Source organism: Aquarana catesbeiana, linkage group LG05 (assembly GCF_042186555.1).
Source record: "Aquarana catesbeiana isolate 2022-GZ linkage group LG05, ASM4218655v1, whole genome shotgun sequence".
In the NCBI taxonomy this organism is placed as follows: domain Eukaryota; kingdom Metazoa; phylum Chordata; class Amphibia; order Anura; family Ranidae; genus Aquarana; species Aquarana catesbeiana.
Window position 1 is genome coordinate 476,802,869 of NC_133328.1, and position 19,973 is coordinate 476,822,841.

At 44.1% G+C, this 19,973-nt stretch overlaps 1 protein-coding gene across 1 annotated transcript in view; it reads left to right on the forward strand.

The window, feature by feature from the left end:
- Nucleotides 1–19,973, forward strand: part of LAMA3 (laminin subunit alpha 3) — a 271,677-nt gene that overhangs the window by 73,580 nt on the left and 178,124 nt on the right. The window contains exons 13-15 of the mRNA XM_073631481.1: nt 605–739; nt 3,064–3,198; nt 3,471–3,608. Coding sequence (XP_073487582.1) covers nt 605–739; nt 3,064–3,198; nt 3,471–3,608 — 408 coding nt within the window. The remainder of the gene's footprint in view (nt 1–604; nt 740–3,063; nt 3,199–3,470; nt 3,609–19,973) is intronic.

The window sequence follows — 19,973 nt, forward strand, 5'->3', positions numbered from 1 at the left end:
AGTCAGACATTAACATTTTAAGAAAGGGGGCACTAAAGGCAGCTCCTGTATTTGGTGAGTGTTGGACCACAACTACATCTCCTACCTGGTAACTTACAGTGAGTGGAAGTGTCTTTGAACAGAAAGAGATTTCCATACAATGCATGTGGAAGCATCTTTTTTTTTTTTTTTTTTTAATCTTTTAAATTTCAAAGTCTATATTTCAATCTTGGGGAATGTGAAGGATATTTCTACCAAACTGCAACATTTGACAAACGCTTCTACTTATTGTAATAAATGGGCGCTCCTTATTGATGTCACCCTAAAATCTTCTTTTATGGTTTTACACATTTGAGTTTGGGGTTACAAATGCTTCAATATTATTCATATTCCAATGCAGTTTTACAGTTCCTTTAAAATTAAATAAAAAAAACTTTCTCTGGTTAATGTTAGGTATGACAAAATATTACATTCTTTCAAATGATTGTAGTATTATTTTGGAATGTACTTATTGTTGATATTAGACTTATATTGTGCCTAATTTCCTGCCCATGTCATGTACGGTAATTAATTTCTTCACACTGCTCTGTGCTGTGTATAAAAGTCATTTCCTTGAATTGTGTAGGATGTGATTGCAATCCCAATGGAGTGCTCCCTGAAGTATGCAACCGTGCTGGGAAGTGCCTGTGCAAGTTTAGGATGGAGGGGGAACATTGTGACAAGTGTCACCAAGGCTACCATTCCTTTCCTAGCTGTTTTGGTAAGTTTTGTGTCATTTAGTAGATGCATCAATTTATTTACTGTACTTGAACTGTACAAGTCGACTTATTGGCTATTCACTAAGTGACCAAATCATCTAACAGATAAATACAGCGGTGGTGTATGAGATCAGTGCTATGGAACACAGAGAACTAGCTAATTCCACTTAAAGTGTATGTCATGGCAAAATCTAAAGAAAAGCTTAGACATGACATCTCTGTAATAATTGCACATTTCCCTATGTTTTAACTCTTTAAAAATGCTGCAAGTACAGAAAAATTCTGTTGTCCGGCCATATATCCAGTGTGTTCCTTACTTACAGTTTGAACTTACGTCACAGTGCCTTTTCTGAACTAAAATCCCAGCAGCATTGTCAGCCCTGCCTGCTGGACTACAGAACACTGTCCCAACCCTTCGCTATCCTTCTCCATATACAAACATTAATTTCTTTCCCAGGAAAACAATGCTGCAGCTTTCACTCCCAAAAGCTTACCCACACACTGTATGAGAACAAAAAGCTCTTGGTAATGTATTTCTGGGGCCGTGCCTACATCAGGAGGATCTGACCAGCCAGGAGCTGCCCAGGCAAGAATTTTACAGGCCTGGCTATGATGTTATAGGGAGTAATAAAAGTGTAATCTTGTTACAGAGACAAAATAATTCTGGGACGTGCTCTGGAGAAGGATAGGGAGGTTTGGGGAATAATGTGGGTCATACCTGGATATACACTTTAAAGCCTACCTCCATGTTTCCTGTGTCTTTAAATAGTTTGTTTGGGCCAAACTTGCTTAAGCAAACTATTCCCTTTCCTAACAGATGTGTTCTCTGGGCGCACTTTAGAAACATACATACATTTTTGTGTTTCGGCACTTCTCCGTCTCCATCCCGGAACAAAATTGAGTCAGACTAAGTGCTATACAGCCATTCACAGGAAGTATTGTATTATGTGAATGAATACAAAGCTTCCAACGACTGACTGAGGTGGAGAGGAGGGTGTATAACATCAGAATCTCCACCTTAGCCAATCGGAGGAAGCTTTGTATTTATTCATAAAATACACAGGCTTGTTTGAATGGCTGAGCAGGTTGACTCAATTTTGTTTTGGCAGTGGGACAGGGAATTCCAGTCCTGCTGCTGGAACACAGCGCTGTGTACTGTATGTAGCTGATGCTACATGCAGTTTATACAGCTAGACCAGCAGGGACATCTGTTAGCAAGTTTGTTTGGGTCAGCTTGAACTATTTGAAGGCAAAATAAACATGCAGTTAGATTCTAAGGCCCCTAGCATATGGGCCATTGTGCTGCAGTGTGTCTCTCTCAGCTTTTTCGTTAACTCAGGAGGGACAGGTGCAACGTCTAGCCCCATTGTAGGCAGCATGTAAAAGTCTATGACAGGCTGCAGCTGGATGGGACTAAAAGTGGTTGTAAAATCCTGTAAAAAAATTCCAAAAAAAACAACCTGCAAGACAAAGGCATAATAAGCTAGTATGCATAGCATACTAGCTCATTATGAATTACTTACCTGAAATCGAAGCCCCCGCAGCGGTCCTCTTTCACCGCTCCGGCAGATGACATCTCTCCGGAGGTTACTTCCGGGTATCGTGGCTCCGGCGTTGTGATTGGCCGGAGTTGCGATGACGTCACTCCCGCACATGCGCGTGGGAGCCGCCGGTAACGGCACAGTACAACTGAAGCAACGGCATGTACGTGCCATTGCTTAAGTTTGCTTAAGTGGGCATGTGCCGATGACGTCAGCACATGCAAATACAGGGATATTTCCTAAACCGTGCAACCACTTGAACGCTGTACAGAGTGGTACTGGTGTTTACTGCCCGGTGCGCTCAGTGACAAATGTTTTATTTGCCAGACGATGTTGATTTCCACATTTTCCACACTGCAGAATTACAAAGATGACAAATAAATGGATGGTTCAGATGAACACAGGTTCACCTATTCATTAAACTACTCAAACATTCTCTATTTCTTTAGCAAATTAAGGTCAAAATACAGTATGTGCCTGCTATACATGTACTTGTGTTAAAAAGTATCCTGTTCTCTTTGTATTGTTTCCTTTGGGTGAAATCCCAGGTGTTCCTACCAGACCCTCTGCTTTCCTATTAAAAAGGAGGAAAACACACTATGGTCAGTTCTCTAGCTATATACTGAAAAGGATATATCATGAAAAGATATAATAAAATATTTACAAAAATGTGAGGGGTGTACTCACTTTTGTGAGATACTGTATCTGAATGATCTCTCTCACTGGAAAGTGAAAGCTTTGTTAATAAATTAACTGGAAATTTGAATACATTTTTCTCACTCTAGAGTGCGACTGTGATATGTTTGGTGCTTCTAACCCATCTTGTGGTCCTCGTGGTGAATGTCTCTGTCGCCCTAACTACGCCGGGAAAACATGTAATGAATGTGCACCTAATTTCTACAGTTACCCCTCATGCCTGCGTAAGTATAAAACACAACTATTCCATGTGCTGCTGGTTCTGCTGTTCTGCTGCCATTAAACCTATGCACTTTTTTTTTTAAACACATGGTATTGTATTGGCATTTGGTTGAAATTATTTTTCAATATTGTAAACTCTTTGCCTAGTTAACTCCTAAGGTGGTGTTTGTAAAAAATAAATTTGTAACCAAAATGGTAGAGGATTTTTGTAGAATTATGTTTTGAATTATGTTTTGAGAATAGACTTACTAATGCTAACTGGTGTTTTGTCCAGCTTGCCAATGTTCAGCTCAAGGCTCGTTTCAGAGTACATGCAACCCTGTGACTGGGCAATGTGATTGTCGACCAGGGGTAACTGGACCGAAATGTGACAGGTGCTCGTCTGAACTCGATGATTATCCATCTTGTCACGGTATGTTAAAAGTCTAGTTAAAGGTAAAGACTCAAGGAACAGAAAGAGCAGCAAGCTTTCTGTACATCCTATATTGAGTCAGGAAACAGTGTAACATGTACACAATCTTGTGTTAGCTGTACTAGCTAAAACAATGTGCTAATTTCCCGAAATTATAGATATGAGATATTTAAATGTTAACAATATTCTGTCAACATGAAATGTTGCTTTCCAGGGATGGATACAGAATATATATAGAATATATTAGAATTTATTTATTTATTAGAATACTTAGTTGGTTATGGAGGGACTGAAAGCATATCTTCCCTGAGAAAAATGCTGCTACAAGTTTTCTTTCAGGTTTGACACAAGTCTGAAGGGCTAGTCATTTGATCATTAGTGTTCACAATGGCTGATCCTAGGCCTTCAAACATTTAACCAGTGCTAAAAGCAGCCTGGAGCAGCATTTTCTCCAGGAAAGGTAAGAATTTGCGTTACTCTTTGTTTTTCTATTACAGTAAGCCCCCATTCAAACTTGAATGTTTTTCTCCTCATTTCCCTAGACCTGACTACACCTGTCCACGCCTGACTGGACAGAATCTCATTCTTTCTAATAGTCCCTGTTCACATTTGTACACTCAGTCACCCTATGTGCTACGCCTTACACTCAAAATAGTTCATAGTATTTAAGCGTTTTTAGTCCTTTAAGCTTTATTGGGATTGCCTGTAAATGAGCAATGCGTAAATTTTTCTGTGCATTTTTTGTGAGTTTTTACACCCAAAGAACTCCTATCCTACTATAGAACTGCACTCCTCCCCTTGCCATCCCAGGAAATAAACTCCTGAAGCTTAATACTGTACATATGCAAAAAATGCCCTTAGTGCACCTGTAATGTGCCTGAAAAAATGCTTCCAAATGACCAGAAATAAACTGCTGGAATGCAGGCTAAGACTGTGAACATCAAACTATTGAGTACAGGCCCTCTTTAAAAGTCTCAATGTGTAACATTTCCTTAGAAAATGTCATTAAACTTGGGTTAAACTAGGTAAGCAAAATACTTGCACTTTTTTCCAGTTTTGGCCTTGAGAAGAATTGTGCATCTCTAGCTTGAATATTCATGGCTCTAAAACTATAGTGTGCAGTATATGTAAAGCCAAACATTTTTTAGTGGATACAGTAAGGAATGGTTCACAACTTTTTGGTGTCTTTGTCCTACTGGGGGGATTTCTCTTTACACTGTCACCAGGAAAAGTGTCCCCAATAGATTTCCGCTCCACTGACAGCTGTAATAATGTTGAACTTGCCATCACTTTCTGTACCGGTGATAGTGGTCACTAGGATAAAATGAAGGAAAGCAGGTAGTAATAAAACCACACTTTTCAACTCTATCCAAACCTAACAAATACATTTTGGCTTTAGATACACCAATACTTTGTGTTGTCTATGGTTGGCAGAGTTTTTGATAATTTTGAAAATATTTTTTTCCCAGTATTTAAAGCTATTTTTCTTTTCTTTTTTTTTAACAGTTTAAAGGTGTATTTCTAACATATTTGCCTAATGTTGGAACAAACTTGAAAACAAATACGTTTAGATCATTAAATTCCCTGGTTCCTTGGCATATTTCCTCAAGCATTTTAAAAGTCTAGGCTCCTATCCAGTACTACAACAACGATATATTCTTGTTTCCCAAGCATTATCAAGAAGGAAAAACATGCAACATTTTACTAAGCTTTGAGGTTGTGTCCTATGGGAACCAGCCAAAAGACAAAGGAACCATTGTGGGGCTAAGCACTGGCAGGACATTTTATAACACATAAACATCTCATGAGATTGTTAATCAAGTTCTTTTTAATACATGTGTAAAATAAATCATTAGAATAGGCCTGTTTTCTAAACACAAAACTATTTGGCTGTGTTATACAAGCTTATACGTACAACTATCTAACTCAGGCATGTATAATTTGCCTACGTATATTCCAGATTTGCTATTGGAAGAAAGCTTTTTCCTATCCAGTCACACAATTTAACATGCTATAGCTTTGAACTCTGATACTTGCAATTTTGTTAGAAGTGAAGTAAAGTCTGGCTTCCTGTGAAGATGTATAGCCCAAGGTGGATACCCTCTGGCTATTAGCCAGCTTGGAAATGTTAAAGTTACTGACTATCTTTTCCAATATTTCAATGCAGAGACAACGCTGTATCTAGGGCGGCACTTTGCAGGGGGCTGCACGAAAAGAGTCCCCGCTGGCTTGCGCAACACTTTTAGTGTAGCGCCAGTCTTATGGGGCGGACTGGGCCAGGAGGTAAATCGGTCTGGCGCCCCCATAAAGCGGCCACACTGCTGCCGGTATGATAATACTGACAGTGCCACCATCGGGGGCGTAGCCCATACATATGTAGGGGGCCCGAGCGTCCCAAGGGGCCCAGGCGGCAGACCCCAACCAATGAGTTGTTGTATGGGTGGCCGGCGTTCCGCAACTGTGGGGAGGGGCCCGCCGCCTCTAGTTTTGACTGTCTGAATATCACAGCGGCCCTCTCACCTGAGTTCTCAGCTACAAAGTGACAGATGCCATGTTGGGAAGCTTATTCTGTCTGGAGGAGAAAGTCAGCTCATGGGTGCAGGCCAGTAGAGTGAAGGAGATGGAGCTCTCCACTCTGTGAGGAGACCCCATGTCGGGAGAGGTGTGGTGGAGACACGTGAAGGGAGCCTGGCAGGCTGTAAGTACCCAGGCTGAAAGGAAAACCACACCAGTTGAGTGGAAATTGCAGGACAACTACCTAGCTGCCACGGGGCTTCTAATCTAAGTAGTAGGGATGGTGCAAATAGTGAGACTTTCCTGCAAACCTTTGGGTGATCACAATCTAATATATATACTTTGTATACCAGAAACCTCTGAGGGCTTTCGAGCTTGCAATGATGCACATGGCAGTTAAATATTAGGAAATCTTCTTCTTTTGTGCCTTTGGCAGTGGAGTTGCTATATATTATAGTGACTTACCATAGATATCAGCTACTGGTAATCTAGGAGGTAGGTGTTATTGTTTATACAGTAGCTGACTAGATTATATAGCATGGAGTACCCAGGGTGGAAGGAAGGCTACACTATTTGGCTGAAACTTGCATTGCACTTACAGTACCTAGCTGCCAAAGGGCCTTTAATCTAGGGATGGTGCAGACCGGGGACGGCCCATCCATTAAGGGCACACAGGTGCCGCCCCTCCTATCCATGCGTCTGTCCCCCATGTGGGACGCCGGATGCATGAATTCCAATGGGGGGGGGTTGAAGCACATGATTAGAGCCAGAGGTTCTAATAAACGTAAAAAAAAAAGGGTCGGCTCAGGACACAGAGCACTGCGAACCAAGCCCACCCAGTTGTGTGATGATAGCGAATGAATATATTCGCTATTTTCACACTGATTCTCCTCCCGGCCAATCAGGAAGCGGGTCTCAGACCCATTTCCTGATTCGCTGAAAGAAGAAGCATCTTGATTGGCCACTGAGCAGGAGGGAGGAGACCGAAGCCGCCATAATGCCCGCTGAGTAGAGCAGGGGAATGGGAAGCCACTTGTGATGCCCGCCGCCTGTCGCCTGGGTGAAGCGCTGTCCACCATAGATGGGGTAAGTGCTCTGGACCCAACCGACCGACACCACTGGACCGGAGGGGGGCTGTGGGTGCACTGTTTGCCGCCCCCCCCAAGACACAAGGGACACTGACATGGTCACCTATACCTGCCAGGTAGGTAGTAGGACTCTTCTGCAATCCTTTGCTTGTGTCAGTTGTACATACAAAGGAATCTTAATTTTATTTCTATTGATTGCTGATGGGAAAAATACACAGATGTATTTATTTGTTCCGGCCCCCAATCCTTCCTTTGCTCAATGCCTGGACCACATACCTTCATCACTGTGCTATAGGTTTTCTGCTGCACCACTGGCATGGTTATATCATCTTAGTCCTCCCTATAAATTTAGTGGAAATTTGTGCTTAACCACTTCCCACCCGGCCACTGCACATAAACAGCCGGGTGGGAGCTCCCTCCTTCTGAATCCCGATGTGCGCGTGTCACCCGGACACGCCGCATCTCGAAACGGCAGGAGGGAAATGTGATTTGCCCTCCTGATCCACACGATGGCTGTGTCTAATCACAGCCATCGTAATGTGAACAGGGAGAGGGGTGCCATACGTGCCCACGCAGCGCCATGATCCTGATCTGCCTGTGCCCCCCAGAGACAGGAGAGGTGTACAACACAGGAGGGCCCTGTGATTGGCCCTCCTGATCACATGACGACTGTGTCCAATCACAGTCGTCATGTAAACAGAGAATGGTTGTAACTGCTCTCATCTCTTCCTCTCCTCACACAGAGCCTGTCAGTGAGGAGAGGAAGAGAGATCTGTGCTGCAGCCGGTAGATCAGTGAGTTTTATAGCTGTTTGTCTGCTGTTTACCCACTGATCACCCAGCTAGTGTCCCCAAAACACAAAACAGTGAAAACACCTGTCATACAGTGAACATCTGCCCGTCAACAACTGGCACATCTGTCCACCAACAGCTGGCACATCTGTCCACCAACAGCGGGAACATCTGCCTGCCAACAGCGGGCACATCTGCCCACCAACAGCTGGCACATCAGCCTGTCAACAGCTGGCACATCAGCCGCCCACCACCATCCAACACATCTGCCCGCCATCATCAGGCACATCTGCCCGCCAATCATCAGGCACATCTGCCTGCCAACATCAGGCACAGCCGCCCAACATCAGGCATATCTGCTGCCCACCATCAGGCACATCTGCCACCCACCATCAGGCACATCTGCCACCCACCATCTGACATATTTGCCGCCCGCCATCTGACACATCTGCTGCCCGCCAACATCTGGCACATCTGCCGCCCGCCATCTGGCACATCTGCCACCCGCCATCTGACATCTGCCCACCATCAGGCACATCTAGCCGCCCACCATCTGGCACATCTGCCGCCCACCATCTGGCACATCTGCTGCCCGTCATCTGACACATCTGCCGCCCACCATCTGACACATCTGCCGCCAACATGACGAAAAGATCGTACAGCGCAGAGGAGGCTCTCCAAATACTCCAGAGTATGTCGGACGAGAGTAGCGGGGAACTCTCTCCGTCAGACTTTGATAGCGACTATGAGCCAGTGGAAAGCAGTGGCTCCAAGATGGAAACCGAGGAACATAGAATCTTAACAAGGAGAATCAGGAGAAATGAGCAGGCACAGACATCCACCAGCAGCGCAGCACTCCAGGGCATCCACCAGCAGCGCAGCACTCAAGGACATCCACCAGCAGGCATCCACCAGCAGCGCAGCACTCCGGGATAGGCAGGCATCCTCCAGCAGTTCTGCAACCTTCCTAGAGGATAGGCCAGATGCTAGCAACGGAGCATCCCATCAATGAGGCAGTGCCCATACTGGCCTCCCAGATATTCTACTGTATCTAACATGGCTGCCCGATACGCCAGTAGAACCTGTAATTCCCCTTTTTACAGTCCAGCCAGGTCCTCAGATACAGACGGAAAATGTAACCCCACTTTATTATTTTCATTTATTTTTTACCAATGATCTCCTAACCTACATTGTGGAGCAATGTAATCTATATGCCAGCCAACATATAGCCAACAATTCAAGTTCTTCATATGCCCGTCCTTTTGTTTGGAAACCCCTCTCCGTGGAAGAATTTAAAATTTTCCTTGGCCTAATCCTCAACATGGGGCTGACCAAAAAAAAATGAACTCCATTCCTACTGGTCTACCCAACCTATCCACCACATGCCGGTCTATTCGTCATTGATGCCCAGAACCCGTTATGAGATTTTTACACTTCAACAACAATGCCCAATGCCTCCCTCGAAATCATCCCAGTTACGATAAATTATTCAAAATTCGGCCCCTAATCAATTTTTTTTGCGCCAGCTTCAAGCAGATGTTTACCCCTGATATAAATATTTGTGTAGATGAATCCCTAGTACACTTCACCGGAAGACTCGGAATAAAGCAATACCTCCCCAGTAAAAGAGCCAGACGTGGGGTAAAAGGCGTGTGACAGGGCCATGGGTTACACATATGACTTTATCATTTATGAGGGAAAAGACAGACAGCTAAACCCCCCTGGATGCCCTACCTACATGCGAACAAGTGGCAAAATTGTCTGGCAGCTGATCCAACCATTGCTTGGGAAAGGTTACCACCTATACGTAGACAATTTCTACACTAGTCTCCCACTTTTACGCCATTTGTACCAAAAGAACACTGTGGCCTGTGGGACAGCACGGACCAATCGCAAAGGCTTTCCACAGAGATTGGTCGCCAAGAAATTGAAGCAGGGTGAAATGGCCAATATGTGGACTGAAGAGGTACTAGCGGTGAAGTGGAGAGATAAAAAAAAGATGTCTACATCCTTTCCACAATGCATGATGACACCTTGGTGGAACTGCAGAGAAGAAAAGCCCCATTCAGAAGCCAAAATGTGTGCATGAGTACAACCTATACATGGGGGGGTGGGGTGGATATGAATGACCAGATGATGCAGCCCTACTTGGCCACCAGGAGATCACTATTTTGGTACAAGAAAGTCGCAATTTATTTGATGAAACTAGCCCTGTTCAATTCATATATTATATTTTTTAAGTGCACCCAAAGTTCCCTAACCTATCTAAAATTCCAAGAAGACATTGTCACAGCCCTTCTCTATCCCCATGGCCAAGCCCCTCAATTAATGTGTTCAAGTAGAGGAATTCGCCGTGACACCCGATACTACTGTCCCCAATGTCCCTCCCAGCCAGGCCTCTGTATTGGAACGTGCTATCGGAGCTATCATACTTCACTACACTATTAGTAAAGTGAAGATGATCTTTTTCCAGTTTCCACTATCTGCCATTTCTGTGAATGACCCAGACTGTTAACGACTATGCCTCTGCCAAACATGTTTCTGCCCTCAACGTGAATTGACCCGGACTGTTAACGACTATGCCTCTGCCAAACATGTTTCTGCCTTCAACGTGAATTGACCTTGGCCTGTTAAATGACCATGCTTTTTGCCTGTCTCCTGAACTAATCATTTGCCCTGCCACTGTACAGCACAGGGGTCTCACATATGTGAGGGGCTCCAGAAAAGGTTTTCCCAGTGGAGAAAACATTTTTCTCCGGGTTTTTAGTTTTCTCGGATTCGGGTCTGGAGACTCGGAGGCTTCGTAGAGATTTGGGTGGGAAGAAGCCTCTACCCCTGTCCTCAGGTCTTACCTGACCAAGGCCCAATGTACAAACTGCTGCCTGCTGCCACCTGAACTGGTCATGCCTCTGCCTGCCACCTGCACTTGCTATGCCATTCCCTGCCACATGAACTGGCCATGCCTTTGCCTGCCACATGAACTGGCCATGCCTTTGCCTGCCACATGAACTGGCCATGCCTATGCCTGTTACCTGAACTGCCTGCTAAACCTTGGACTGTACTGAACCATGTTCATACTTTTCCATATCTGTCTGCTGCCTGGACAATGCCTGGACATTTCCTTTGGCTGTCTGGAAAAATGCTTTGACTGCTCTGGAATGGTATTCCTGCCTGCTAAAACCACAGGTGAGCTTTTTTTTACCCTTTGCTCAGCAGAATGTATTTTGGGGTGTAATTCTTGGTGTGTACATGCTATGTGTTAGAAGCCTGGAGGTGTTACTTGCATGTTGGGATTCTGTATGTGGCCAGGCTGTGGAAAAGTCTCACACATGGGGTACGCCATACTCAGGTCGAGTAGCAGAATGTATTTTGGGGTGTCATTTTGGCTATGTACATGCTATGTGTTAGAAAGATCTTCGAAATTGACAACTTTGTGAGAAAAAAAAAAAGTTTTCATTTTCTTTCCACATTTTCCAAAAACTTTTGGAAAGAAATGACATGTTCAAAAGACTCATTATGCATCATAGAATATACATTGGGGTGTTTTCTTTCCAAAATGGGGTCATTTTGTGGGTAATTCCATTGTCCTGGTGCTCCAGGGCCTTCAAAAATGTGATAGGTACTCAGGAAATGAAATGTGTAATTTATGCCTTTAGAACACCTGATGGTGCTATATGAATGTAGAGCCTCTGTATGTGGCCAGGCTGTGGAAAAGTCTCACACATGGGGTATCGCCATACTCAGGACGAATAGCAGAATGTATTTTGGGGTGTAATTGCAATTATGCCTGCACCGTGTGTGAGAAATAACTTGTAAATATGACAATTTAGTGAAGAAAAAAAATATATATATTTCTTAATTTTCCAAAGCATTGTGGGGAAAAAATTGCAACTTCAAAAAATTCACTATGCCTCTTACTAAATACCTCAAACTGTCTTCTTTCCCAAAAGGGGTCATTTGGGGGGCTTATTGTACTGTCCTGACATTTTAGGGCCTCAAGAAATGAGATAGGCCATCAGTGCATTAGGATTGATACATTTTCAATAATGCTTAGCATGGCTTGTAGACTTTATAACTTTCACACAAACCAATGATCATACACTTATCAGGATTTTTTTTTACCAAAGACATGTAGTAGAATACATTTTTGCCTAAATTTTCGACAAAATTAAATTTTTTTTGGTTTCTTTTAAAAGAGAAAATAGAAAATTTAGTTTTTTTTCAAAATATTCGCTCTTTTTTCTCTTATATCACAAAAAATAAAAAATGAAGTGGTGAATAAATACCACCAAAAGAAAGCTCTATTTGTGTGAACAAAATGATAGAAATTTCATTTGGGTACAGTGTAGCATGACTGAGTAATTGTCATTCAAAGTGAGAGAGTACTGAAAGCTGAAAATTGGTCTGGGAAGGAAGGGGGTGAGTGTGCCCAGTATTGAGGTGGTTAACCACTTGCTTATACTGCGGCAGTGCGGCTCTATTGTACGAATCACCGTAACGTTATGGCGCTTTGTGTAATAGATACAGTGGGCGCGGCGCAGGAGCCGATGCATGTGGCAGGTGGTTGCAATGTCCGCCGGCCACCCGCAATCACTCCACATAGAGCCAGAACAGGGATCTGCCAGTGTTCCTAGTGATCAGGAACAGCGATCTCTCTCTTTCTACTCCCTGTTATTCCACTCCCCTCACAGTTCAAAACACCTCCCAGGAAACACATTTAACCCTTTGATCACCCCTATGTGAACCCCTTCCCTGCCAGTGTCATTTATACAGTAATCAGTGCATTTTTATAGCACTGATCGCTGTATAAATGTCACTGGTCCCAAAAAAGTGTCAAATCTGTCCACAATGTCGCAGTCCTGCTAAAAATCGCTGATCACCACCATTACTAGTAAAAAAAAAATAAATAAAAATGTCATAAATCTATCCCATATTTTGTAGACGCTATCATTTTTGTGCAAACCAATCAATTTATGCTTATTGCGTTTTTTTTATCCAAAAATATGTAGAAGAATACATATTGGCCTAAACTGATGAAGAAATTAGATTTTTTAAATTTTTGGGGGGGATATATTTATTGTAGCAAAAAGTAAAAAATGTTTTTTTTTTTTCAAAATTGTCGGTCTTTTTTTGTTTATAGCGCAAAAAATAAAAACCGCAGAGGTGATCAAATACCACCAAAATAAAGCTCTATTTGTGGGGAAAAAAGGACATCAATTTTGGGTACAACGTTGCACGACTGCACAATTATCAGTTAAAGTGACGCAGTGCCGTATCGCAAAAAATGGCCTGGTCATTAAGGGGGTAACCTATCAGTTTATTTTTTGCCTTCTCTGTGAGGAGTTTTCCCTTAATTTTCTGCCCCATAGTCAAACAGGAAGTGAGAGGAAACCTCTGCAAATTAAGGGAATCTATTGCCCCCCCCCAAGGCCCTTAGAACTAGTGTCCCCACTGGAAAATGTCAGGGCTGGTCTTAAACAGGAAGGGGTGTGGCCTTGACTGTAAGGGGTGGGCCATATTTAAATTAGGGGTTTAGTCAGGCCTAGGGCAGCACACAACCTAAATACATACTGTGCAGAGTCAAGACTGCCATCAGGGCTTTTGCGTATCTTATAAGGATTACATGTGTGCTGGCATTGGTCCATATAAAGATCATTTGAGTGGTTTGTGACCTACAATCTGGTTGCTATTCAGCACAAATTACCTTCTTTACCAGGGGTAGTAACTTGTGGCTATGGGGTTGTAATTCCCACAATAATGGAAGATCCATAGGTTGCCTTAGATATGAAATTTACTCTCTGTATTAGCACAGCTCAAGCAGACATCCATTGTCATTTCCTATATGGGTCATTAAGTCTATTGGCTTGCTTATAGTGCACATGAGTGTTTAATTAATATCTAAATGACACATAATGCAGATAGATAGTCTTACTCACTCGCATCCTTGGCATTCAGATGTTACGCCAAATGCCCTGAAAGGTTTTTTGCTTTTCAAACGCTGATGTTTTTTCTTTTAAAGGAGTAGGTCAAATCTAGTATTTATAAACTGTGCACAAATTATAATTAGGGTGATTTCACACTGGTATTGGCTTGTAGGGATGGGCCGAATGGACCCCTGTTCGGTTCGCACCAGAACTTTGGAACACCGCAAAACACCGGACCCGCATAATGAACCCCATTAAAGTCAATGGGACTCGAATGTCAAAAATCAAATGTGACCATTTTGAAGGCTTATATGCAAGTAATTGGGCATACAATGGTTATAGGGGTCCGGGTCCTGCCCTGGGGGACATGTATCAATAAAAAAAAAGTTTGTGAAAAACTTAATTTTTAAATGAGCAGTGATTTTTTTATTTTTAGAGTGAAAGCATAAAAATGAAAAATTCCTTCCAATATAGTGCCTGGGGGGTCCCCTTAGTCTACCTGTAAAGTGGCAGATCTGTACCATGTCTAGAATCTGCTGCAGCAATAATTGCATTTATAAAGCCAAAAAAAATTACATTTTCCCTGCAAGCTGCCTTTATTTTGCTCAGCAACACCTGGGGAGCCAGTGTGTATGATGAGGCCACAATGTAGTGCACTGGGAACAAGATTAGAGATTTTTTGGATACATTCTGGTGTCACTTTGACTTTGGATAGAAGTAACGGGTGTGTAAAAATTGGTCTTTGGGTGTCATGGTGCCTTTCCACCGTAACCCTATAGAGGTACTCTTGATGAAAGCAAGAATTAGCCTTGCTGTAAAAAATTGCAATGATATGCACCTGTCAAACAGGTGCAGAAAAATTACTCTTTGGGTGTCGGAGGCGCCTTCCCACCGTAACCCTATAGAGGTACTTTTGATGAAAGCAAGAATTGGCCTTGCTGTAAAAAATTGCAATGATACGCACCTGTCAAACAGGTTGGTCTTTGGGTGTTAATTGTGCACATGAAACTTATACCAAAAACATTCTTCCAGATTAATTGATTGAACACCCTCAAAGCGAGGCAGCCTCGAAGTCCTGCAGAGTTTCCACATCCAAAAAGACTTAATCAGTGACTTTGGCATCAGGGGCTTCATGGCTGGTAATCCAGGACTGATTTATTTTTGTAAAAGTGAAACGGTCCGGGGCGTGGCCTGGACATGGCGGAGTAAGGCAGCTTCCTTCTTGGGCTCCCGTCCTCGCTCCCCCAAACTCGGCATTTACACCACCTTAATCGGTATGAAAGCAGCCAGAAAGTACAAGACAAGAGCAGTGACCAAAGGGACACCATCCACCCAGAACGCCGGAGAAATAAGCCATTATTTCAGGCAGAAACAATCTCCAGGAGCCAGAGTCGCGGCGCCGCGCGGACCCCCACGTGAGATCACACAGAAGGCCTCAGCCGGGGACTCAAGTTATCTAATAGCGGGCATTGCCGACCCGCCTGACCTGGCATCCGATACACTGGAAATATCCCCAACGGAAGAGATGGCACCCCCACAACCTCCCGAACCAGTACCTTTAGACCAGGACATCCGCATGCTACTGCAAGCCCTCCCGACTAAATCAGATATCGAGGCGATGATCCTGCGCCTTGAGGAGACCCATCGCAGGGATATCCAGGAGGTGAGGGGAGAAGTCTCCAGCCTGTCAGACAGAGTCGCATCCGGAGAGACAGCGGTATCCTCACTCGAAAATAGAGTGACAGCCTTGGAACAATCAAGGGACCAACACAGAGACACAGCCATATCCCTGCAGCTGCACATGGAGGATATTGAAGACCGAAATCGCAGGAACAACCTGCGACTCCGAGGAATTCCGGAATCCATCGGCTCGGACCGCCTGGCAGAGACGGTTATAACAATATTTCACACCGTCCTAGATGACATGGGCACAGATATTGAACTCGACAGAGTTCACAGAACCTTGGGACCGCAGCCGACGGACCCGAATAACCCACGTGATGTTGTATGCAGACTCCACCGCTTCATACAGAAGGAAGCCATCCTCCGCTGCGCCTGGGAACATGGTGACGTCAATCACAGTGGATCGCAAGTCAGAATCCTCCCGGATCTCTCGAGAGCTACCCTGAAACGACGGGCCATGCTGAGACCACTACTCGATCTTGCAAAGCAATAAGGATTCACCTATCGCTGGGGCTATCCACTCTCAGTGACATTCCGCAAGGAATCTTCCACATACACATTGCAAACCAAGGCAGACCTCCCGGCACTTTTCAACTTCCTAGAGACAGAACCAATACCAATCGCGGACTGGCTACAACTCCTTCCACGTCCGACAGGCAGATCAGGCCTCTCAACTGCCCGAAGACCGCTACCACCCCGCCAGCGGGGAAGGAGAAGACGCCGATCCGCATCCGGAGGAGAGCCGGGTGAGTAGAACAGGATTCTTGCTCCCCCAAACACCCCCGCTGTGTACGCTCCCTCTCGCCTCCCACGGGTCTCCCATGATTACTGACTGAGCTTAACCTCCAACTGAGATCCCCACCTTATCAATCTCACCATTTCAGGACGGGGATAACTACAGAATACACGGAAGGGGTTCCTACCCTATAGCCTTACTCCTTCCCCTGCTTACAAATATAGGGGTATAACCGAGACATCAATATGACCCCGAGATGCATACTAGTCTTGGAACCTGTGACACTATACTCCTAGCCAAGACAACTAACGGCACTTTCTTCAGGACTTTGCTGTAGACGTGAAGAGACAGTACATGCCACACACAGCTAAAGCAACCATAACACCACCAGCCGGGAAACTGGTGATAATCAAGTGAAGAGAAAACCCATAAGAGACACAGGGAACCATAGAACTCCCCCTACGGTGGAAAGGGGAAAGACCCCCGAGAATGGGATTAACTCAGTAATGAGAAGAGACATAACCCCGAGTGGAGGAATAGAGCCTTGGTTACAGGGGAGAGGGGAGGAGGGGAGGGGGTGGGAGTAAATGTCTTCCATCTTACAAGATATCGATAACACTTGTGATTCTGCTTTTATTTTCATCTATGTTTTAGTTTTTGATCTTGTTCTGATAAGATACGAATGCACCTGTTTTGATATGGTAGGTAATAAATCTTTATATTGGTATTAACACAGATCCGTAACCTACCAATCTACCATTAATACCAGGGACTTCATCCCGGGGAACACAGACCAAACCCTAACATCTCTCAACCGTTAGAATAAGGAATGTAATCTGCTCTGAATGTATCTCTTGTATTACAGTTCCAAGTTTAATAATGTTTAGTTTACTGCTGCTCAGTAGCTTTCTCTAAACCGCCACTTGCTTTAGGTAAACTCCGCCTATTACCAGACTGAAATGTTATACCGATTTAACACTTAAGACATCACTTATATATATGCCGGGGGGGAGAGGACACCGGGAAACCCAAAGCTCGGCTGTGTCTATCCAATCCCCCACTTAGGACAGCGCTGCACACTCAGGTCATTCCTGAGCAGCGTACTGGCAAGCTTCTCTCTTGCCTCGTAGCACACTCTCCTCTTTCCTAGGGACTGCTAGTACCAACACTATCCTCTCCATTTTTCCTATCCCTCTCTGCCCTTTAACTTTCTGTCTGACTACTACTGACCTCCAACACCTACCCTAAAACCCAATCCCCCCTCTATTCGCGAGCATGGACGCCCTAACCATAATCTCCTTGAACGCAAAGGGCCTAAATACACCAGAAAAAAGACGCATATTGTTGCAGGACATGAGACGTCTGCAAGCTGATGTAATCCTACTACAGGAAACACATTTCAGAGACAACACCATACCTATTCTCAGAAACAAATACTACCCGACGGTTTATCACTCTACCAACACACAGGCCAAATCCAGGGGGGTCTCGATCTTAATATCAGCAAAAATACCATGGAAATGGCTAGACACTAAAACAGACCCAGAAGGACGATACTTGTACTTAAAAGGCCTAATAGGTGACAGGAAGGTGACCTTTGCAAATTTATACGCTCCCAATGACCATCAGGACACATTCATTGCGAAACAACTAGACCACCTTTTACATTTTGCCGAAGGACAACTAATTATTGGAGGAGACTTAAACACCCCCTTAATCCCGACTGAAGACACATCCTCTGGTACATCATCGATCTCAAGAGCCTCACGAAAACGCATAAACACAGCGTTACACTCGGCACAACTGATCGACATATGGCGCCTCTTTCACCCAGGAGAGAGGGATTACACGTTCTTTTCACAACCACATCAGACGTACTCCCGCATCGACTACTTTTTAATCCCACATAGAAACTTGCAGGCAGTTGAAAGCACCAAAATAGAGTCGATCACATGGTCAGATCATGCCCCGATAGTGTTACGCTATTCTCTTGATGGCATACGTACGTCACAACGCCCGCCATGGCGACTAAATGAGAGCCTTCTGCAGAACCCAGAGGTCTATGCAGATGTGGTAAAGGAAATTGGACACTACTTTAACGCTAACATTACCCTTGAATGCGACGTTGGCCTAGTGTGGGAAGCGCATAAAGCCGTGATCCGGGGTGTGCTTAATAAGCATGGCGCCAGATTGAAACGCCAAAGAGAGGAACAATTAATAACTTTACTACGAAAAATGCAAACACTAGAAACGACACATAAACTGAACCCGACAAGGGACATAGGGGCCGAGCTTGACATCACCCGTAAGCAGGTCACTGACCTACTATACTTCAAAGCCAAAGCGGCCATACAGATTTGTAGGAAAAAAGTTTATGAGTCGGGCAACAAATGTGGAAGGATGCTTGCCCGGTCCCTACAGCAACAAAAACAAGCATCTTACATACCTCAGATCATAACTCCTTCGGGACGGGTAACATCTCTTCCTAAGCAAATAACCGAAGAGTTTAGAACATACTATAACTCTTTATATAATTTACAAGACACACCGACCACAATGGATAGCACACCCGAATACATAGCCACGTCACTCATGCCAACACTGTCGACTGAGACTAGAGAAATTTTAGAGGAACCCATCACTTTAATCGAGCTACAACTAGCTCTTAAATCAGCCAAACAGGGGAAAGCACCGGGACCAGACGGCTTAACCATTACCTACTATAAGACGTTCTTATCATCCTTAGGACAACATATGCTTAAATTATTTAACGACCTGGGCACAGGTTCTAGACTACACCCCACTACTCTACAGGCACAAATCTCAGTGATACCGAAAGAGGGTAAAGATCCTAAACAATGCGGCAGTTATCGCCCGATATCCCTACTAAATACAGATCTAAAACTTTTCACCAAGATCATAGCTCTAAGAATACAACAACACCTACCACACCTCATACACCTAGATCAGGTTGGTTTCGTGCCATCTAGAGAGGCCAGAGATAACACCATTAAGGTACTGAACTTACTCCACATAGCAAATAGAGACAAAACGCCATGTATCTTCCTTAGCACGGACGCTGAAAAAGCGTTTGATCGTGTGAAATGGCGGTTTCTATTTGAAACACTTAAACATATTGGAGTGGGAGAAAAGCTGCTTAACTGGATATCAACTGCATACACAAACCCGTCAGCCAGAGTCAGGGCTAATGGTGTTGTCTCGGACCCATTCCAAATACTAAACGGAACTAGGCAGGGATGCCCACTCTTGCCCTTACTATTCGCACTGTCGCTGGAACCGTTCCTCTGCCACGTGAGACTAAACAAAGATATTTCAGGAATTGCAATTCAGGGCACCCAACACAAAGTATCTGCATACGCAGATGACTTGATGTTTTCTATCTCCAACCCATCCATATCCCTCCCAAATCTAATGAAAGAATTTGAGATATACGGACAGCTATCTAATCTGAAAATAAATTTTCATAAATCGGAGGCGATGGGAATAGGTATACCAATGCCAAAGCTCACACACTTTATGAACAGCTTCAAATTCAAATGGACGAATACAGCATTGAAATACTTAGGTACCTATATTCCCCCAAAACTCTCCCAACTCTTCAAACTTAA